This window comes from Triticum urartu, chromosome 3 (genome assembly GCF_003073215.2).
Source record: "Triticum urartu cultivar G1812 chromosome 3, Tu2.1, whole genome shotgun sequence".
NCBI lineage: Eukaryota > Viridiplantae > Streptophyta > Magnoliopsida > Poales > Poaceae > Triticum > Triticum urartu.
Window position 1 is genome coordinate 327,967,474 of NC_053024.1, and position 7,203 is coordinate 327,974,676.

Genomic DNA, 7,203 nt, shown 5'->3' on the forward strand with positions numbered 1-7,203 from the left:
TCGGCATGGATTGGTTGGAGCAGTTCAGTCCCATGAGCTGCCACTGGCTCGACAAGACGCTGAAATTCGAGTGCCACGGCGCAATGATCACCCTGCAAGGTGTTCGACGGAAGCAGCCCGAGCAAGTGGAGGAGATCGAGCCCGAGCAGCTGCGCAAATGGCACGCCGGCAATGACATTTGGTACATGGCCGTGCTGGATTTGCCCCGCGCACCAGAGCCACCTGCAACCAAAATTCCACCAAGTGTTCAGAGCGTTCTGACGGACTTCGCCGACGTGTTCGCCGAACCAAAGGGCCTACCTCCTCACTGTCGCTACGATCACGCAATCACCCTGGTGGACGACACGCGCCCCGCCAACTCGCGCCCGTACCGCTACTTGCCCCTCCAGAAAGACGAGATCGAGCGCCAAGTCCACGAGATGCTCGAGTCAGACGTCATCGAGCACAGTATGAGCCCGTTCGCCGCGCCTGTGCTGCTCGTCAAGAAGAAGGACGGCACCTGGCGCTTTTGCGTCGACTACCGCCGGCTCAACGACGCCACGGTCAAGAACAAATTTCCACTGCCCATCGTCGACGAGTTGCTCGACGAACTGGCGGGAGCGGCCTTCTTCTCCAAGCTGGACCTCCACGCTGGTTACCACCAGATACGCATGCGCGCAGGCGACGAAGAGAAGACGGCGTTCAAGACACACCATGGCCATTTCCACTTCAAGGTCATGCCGTTCGGGCTGACGAATGCACCGGCCACGTTCCAATGCCTCATGAATGCAATCTTCGCCAAGTACGTGCGTAAATTCGTGATCATATTTTTGGATGACATCTTGATCTTCAGTGAAACTCTGGAGGAGCACCTGGAGCATCTTCGCCTCGTCCTCGCTCTGCTCCGCGAGCACCAGCTTTACACCAAGGAGTCCAAGTGCTCGTTTGCTCAAGACAGCATCTCCTACCTCGGCCACATCATCTCCAAGGACGGCGTCACCACGGACCCGGAGAAGACTCAAGCTATGGTGGCATGGCCGACCCCTTCATCTGCCACCGAGCTCCGCGGCTTCCTCAGCCTCACCGGCTACTATCGCAAGTTCATCGAGCACTACGGCATCATCGCCAAGCCGCTCACGAGCTTGCTAACCAAGAAGGGCTTCGAGTGGACCGAGAGAGCGCAGGTGGCATTTGACCTCCTCAAGCGCGCCATGGTGACCGCGCCAGTGCTCGCGCTCCCAGATTTCGCACGACCGTTCGTGATCGAGACGGACGCTTGCGACACTGGCGTGGGCGCGGTGCTGGCACAGGAAGGGCACCCGGTGGCGTTTCTCAGCAAGGCCCTAGGCGTGCGCAATCAGAGGTTGTCGGCGTACGAGAAGGAGTTCATCGCCGTCATGATGGCCGTGGAGAAGTGGCGCGCGTACTTGCAACGGGGCCCGTTCACCATCATCACGGACCACAAAAGTCTCTGCAACCTGCAAGATCAGCAGCTCGCCACCGATCTGCAGCGCAAGGCCATGGCCAAGCTGGTGGGACTCCAATTCAAGTTCCGCTATCGTCGCGGCAGCGACAACGGCGCTGCAGATGCTCTCTCTTGCGTGGGTGCGTCTCTGAACCTGGATGCGCTCTCCATCTGCCAGCCCGCATGGGTTCAAGAGGTGGCGAACTCCTACGCCACGGATGCCGAGGCACAGGATCGCCTAGCACGGCTCGCGATCCATAGCCCCGACGATGACGGGTACGAGCTATACAAGGGACTCATCCGCAAGCAGGAGCGCTTGTGGATCGGCAAGAACACGGCCTTGCGCACCAAGATCATCAGCACTCTGCACGACAGCGCGGTCAGAGGCCACTCTGGCGCGACGGCCACCTACCAGCGCATCAAGAAGCTTTTCGTGTGGGACGGCCTGAAGACCGACGTCACCGACTATGTGCGGCAGCGCCCAGTCTGTCAGCACGCCAAGCACGAGTAGTCCAAGCCGGCGGGCACGCTCGCACCCTTGCCCATGCTGACCGCTCCCTGGCGCGACCTCACCATGGATTTCGTGGAAGGATTGCCGCCATCGGAAGGATTCGATTCTATCATGGTGGTCGTGGATCGCCTCACCAAATCAGCGCACTTCATTCCGCTTCGTCATCCCTTCAAAGCTCCTCAGGTGGCCAAGGTTTTTTGGGATCACGTCGTCAAGCTGCACAGCATTCCAAGCTCCATTGTCTCCGACCGCGATCGCGTCTTCACCAGCGCTCTCTGGCGCGAGCTCTTTGCCAGTGCGGGCACCAAGCTGCTCTTCTCCACAGCATACCACCCCTAGACGGATGGCCAGAGCGAACGCGTCAACCAGTGCATGGAAATGTACTTGCGTTGCGCGGTGCACGACGCGCCCAGGCAATGGCGTCGCTAGCTGCCGACCGCTGAATTCTGGTACAACTCGTCGTTCCACTCCTCGATCAAATGCTCCCCCTTCAAAGCTCTGTACGGCATCGAGCCCAACCTGGCGCCATGGCGCTCTGGGACGACAAGACGATGCCCATGATTGACGGTGAGCCGTGGGACTGGGGTGTGCACACGGCAAGGCTGCGAGATCACATTTTGCGTGCCCAACACAGATTCAAGAAGCAGGCCGATCAGCATCGCACGGAGCGCTCCTTCGAGGTGGGCGACAGTGTTCTCCTCAAGCTCCAACCTTACGCACAGTCATCGGTGGCGAACCGGCCCTGTGCGAAGTTGGCGTACAAGTACTTCGGGCCATTCGTGGTGCTCGACAAGATTGGCAAGATGGCGTACAAGCTGGAGTTGCCGGCGGACAGCAGAATCCATCCAGTCTTCCACGTGTCCCAGCTCAAGCCGTTCACACCGAACTATACCCCGGTCTTCTCCGAGCTGCCGCGTCCTCCAGACCTCGCCGGCCACGACGACGAACCGGTGGAGATCCTGGAGCGCCGCATGGTCAAGCATGGCAGCAGTGCTCTGGTGCAGATCAAGGTGCGCTGGCGCAACGACGACACGGCGATGACGTGGGAGGACTACGACACCCTACGCCGCCGTTTTCCGCTAGCACCGGCGTGGGATGAACCTGAAGACGCTGAGCAGCACGCTGAACCTGAAGACGGCGCCCGTTCTGAAGGAGTGGGGAAGGTCACACCTGCATCGCCAGGAGGTGATGCGGTGGACGCGTGATGGTGGGTCCCCTGTGGCCAGTTGGCACGGGCCCACCAGTCAGGCCAGGCGGACAAGTGGAGCACGGCTATATAGCCAGCTGTAGGCCAGTAGACAGGGCATGTGATGTGTAATCTCTAAACTGAACCTCTCCCCACCTAATCTGTACCTCCTCCCTTGGCGAGAACCTTCTCCCCCAAGTCTCGATCTCATCCTCTTCCCCTCCTGATCCAATCCTGCGAGGATGAGTTCGTGACAGCTGCACTGGTTGACACTCATGGCATCGACCCATCTGACCGAGAGGAGCTACTGCAATGCGAACACCTCTTTTGTCTAGAACAAGAACGACGACAACAACAATGACTATGGCCTTTACAACAGTTCCAATGATACCGAGTAAGGAGCAAACCGGCCTTGGCCTGGCACTCTCAGGTGAGAATGGCCCCAAAGCTTGGTCCTATATTGTAAGACTCATCATTTCCAACTCATCTGCTAAAGTGTTAATTCACAGACTCTTTGCTCAGGTCTTCAAAATCATCAAACATCAAAATATAATATTGAGAAGCTACATAGGAATCTTAAGTCAGTACAAGCACAAAATGATGCTACACCACTTGATAAATTTAATACGAAGGGATGTGAACTGAATCCTTAAATGTTGGAGAAACTACATAGGGATCTTAAATGAAGGTATGCATCTAATATTCTTTTTCGAGAAAACGCAAAGGACCTTTGCATTTCATTTCATGGAAAAGGTAGAACAATCCTCCTAGGAGGTGAGCAGTACAAAGAAAAGCACAAAATCAGTGGACATCCCAGGTTGTGGGCAGAACAACCCGAAGTCCCTGGGCTCCTGCTTTAGCCCAACACCGGGCCTCGTCCTTGATCCTATCCACTAGGGATTCGATGGATGGCGTGGCGTTGTCGAAGACACACGCGTTCCTGTGTTTCCATAGCATCCAGGGCACAAGCAGCGCGATGGATTTGAGGGCCTTCCGATGCGCCGGCGGCGCGAGCTCTTTCGCGCTCAGCCACCACTCCGTGACCGTGTGCTCCTGTTCGGGGATTTGGACCGGGATATGCAACCAATCAAGAACCAGGTGCCAGGTCTGACGTGCAAAGGGGCATGTCAGCAGCAGGTGCTGGATAGTTTCCAAGGCCTGGTCGCAGAGGAGGCATCGAGGGTGATGCTGCAAGCCACATCGCGCAAGCCTTTCAGCGGTCCAGCAGCGATCCTGGGCGGCGAGCCAATGGAAAAATTTTACCCGTGGAGGCGCCCAGCTCTTCCATACCAGCTTCCAAGAATGGCTCCGTGTGGATCCCTGAAAACTGGCCGCATAACACGAGCGCGCCGAGTAGATGCCATTGGTGGTCCACCTCCAGAGCAGGCGATCCGGCTCGTTCGTCAGGATGGTGTGGCACACAGCCTGCCATAGCAGCAGGTATTGTCCGATCTCGTGCAGACCCAGGACCCCTTGTATATCATGTGCCCAAGAGTTACCTGCCAGCCCTTCTGCCACCGTCCTGGCCTTGCGTCGACGTTTGGGAATGCATTGGTAGAGTAGGGGAGCTATCTCACCTACCGACTGCCCGCCAATCCAGCGATCTTCCCAAAAAAGCGCCGTCGAGCCATTTCCAATGATCATGGTAGTGGAGGCGAAGAAGAGCGCGCACTCCTCGTGTGAGAACTGCAGATCGAGACCTTGCCAAGCACGGTCCGGATCGACGCGGGCGAACCACAGCATCGCAACCGTAGCGCGAGACCAGCGCGCTCCAGGTCCTCGACTCCAGCCCACCATACGCGACAGGTCGGCACACACGGCTCCCAGTTGACATGGCAATGGCCACGGCCCGCCAGCCCACAAGAAAGCCTCGCTGGATCTTTCGCCATTGTTTGAGCGTCTTCTTTGGGGGAGCAAACGCAAGCAGCTGGTGCACTGGTATTGGCGTGAAGGACTGATTTGACAAGGGCAAGACGCCGGCTTTGTTCATGAGCCAACGCCTTCCAGGTAGGAAGCCGGGCAGCCACCGTATCGACGAGGGGTTTGCAACTGGGCGGCGGAGGGCCGTCGCGTCGACAACGGGATGCCAGGTAAGTGATGGGAAGCTGCACCACCGGGCAACCCAATTGGGCCGATCACCTCGTGTTCCTTGCATGTCACCGTGCAGGACGGTGGCGGAGCTCTTCGCATAGTTAACCAGCAGCCCGCTCGCTTTGCCGAACAGGGTCAAGATACCCTTGATGGCAGCAACGTCCTCCGGCGTGGCATGACAGAATAGCATCACATCGTCAGCATAGAGGGAGATCGCCGGGATCGGGCATCGGGGAAGCAACTGCTGCAGTATGCCGGCATCGAGCACGCGTCGCATCAGCCGCCCAAGCGTGTCCACAGCGAGAACAAACAGCTGGGGGGACATGGAGTCGCCCTGTCGCAGGCCCGAGCGGTGCCAGATCGGAACGTCGATAACAGGATCGCAAGCCATTCCGGAAATCTGTCCCCGACCATATTGGCGGCAAAACCTCAAAGAGGAATGTCCAAGATGGAGTCAAAGGCGCGCGTGAGGTCGAGCTTGAGCATGATCCGCGGAGCCCCGAGTTGGTGCAGCATTTTGAGAGATTGCCTCACGAGGATGAAGTTATCATGGAGGCTCCGGCCGGTGATGAACGCGTTCTGGTTGCGACTGACCAAGCTATCCAATCTGGGGGCAAGCCGCAGAGACAAGACCTTGGTGAATATCTTGGCCACGATATGAATCAAGCAGATCGGGCGATAGTCACGAAGCTGCTGGGCGTCGGCGCGCTTGGGCAGTAGGGTCATGAGGGCTTGGTTGAGCTTGCCAAAGCCATGGCCCCGCATCTCGAACAGCTGCTGGAAGACATCCATAAGGTCCTGTCGAACGATGGTCCAGCAAGCTCGCAGAAACTCCGCGGTGAAGCCGTCAGGCCCCGGTGCCTTGCGAGCGGGGAGGCGCTTGATCGCGTCCCATACCTCCTCCACGCTGAAGGGAGCGTCCAGGCTCGCCAGATCGCAAGGCTCAATGAGCCCCTCCAAGTTGAGCGTAAGGTCGCGGTCGACGGCCGTGCCCAGGATCTCGTCAAAGTGCTCAAAAGCAGCCTGCGCCATCGCGTCCTGGTCGGTGACCGTGTGCCCATCCACGGCCAGGCTAAAGATCCGGTTCTTCTGACGACGAAAGGAGCATTGCCGGTGGAAGAATCCCGTGCTAGCGTCGCCTTCCTTGAGCGTGGCGATGCGGGCGCTGCCTGGCGATGGTGCGTTCCAACGAAGCGAGGCCAAGGTACGAGACCTTGAGGCGCTTTCGCAGCCAATCCTCCTCCTGAGTGAGAGCTCGATCCTCCTGGGCCTTGTCAAAGCGCGATATGAGCTCCCGAGAGATGGCCAACTTGTCGCGGATACTGCCTGTCGTCTTGGCACTCCAGCTGGTAAAGCCCTGCGCGCCATTGGCCTGGAAGCGCAACATCAATCGATGGAAGGGGTCCGGGTCATGGACCGAGCCCCAAGCCGCAGCCACCGTGTCGTGGAACCCATCAAGCCTCAACCAGAAGTCCTCAAAATGAAATCGTCTATGCGCCGTGGGCATGGGGGAGCAGTCCAGCAGCAGGGGGGAGTGGTCCGAGATGACCGTCGCAAGGCAGCGAAGGTGACATTCGCCGTGTGCATCCTCCCAGTCCGAGGTGCAGAGCACACGGTCCAGGTGCACAAGAGTGGGAGGGGACTGCTCGTTCGACCACGTGAAGCGACGCCCGTTGAGGTAGACCTCCTTGAGCGCAAGGTCATTGACGAGGCGGCGGAATCTGCCCATCATACGACGATTTAAGTTGTCGTTGTTCTTGTCCTCGTCGCGTAGGATGAGGTTGAAGTCTCCGCAAAGCATCCATGGCCCGGGACAGGCCACACGAATCTCCCGTAGCTCAAGCAAGAACGCAATTTTGTCCGCGTCGTCTTGAGGTCCATACACGACAGAGAGCCACCAAGGGGTGCCCGAGGCGGTGGCCACTCTGGCCGAGAGGGCATTCATGGTGAACAATGGGTCCGTGATGGTCA

At 58.4% G+C, this 7,203-nt stretch overlaps 1 protein-coding gene across 1 annotated transcript; it reads right to left on the minus strand.

Moving 5' to 3' along the window:
• Positions 1-3,852: 3,852 nt before the first annotated feature.
• On the minus strand, positions 3,853-5,103 carry LOC125543938. Its single transcript, XM_048707444.1, has one exon. It carries the CDS (start codon positions 4,936-4,938, stop codon positions 3,943-3,945), a length of 996 nt encoding a protein of 331 aa, XP_048563401.1. The 5' UTR covers positions 4,939-5,103; the 3' UTR covers positions 3,853-3,942.
• Between the last annotated feature and the right edge of the window lie 2,100 nt (positions 5,104-7,203).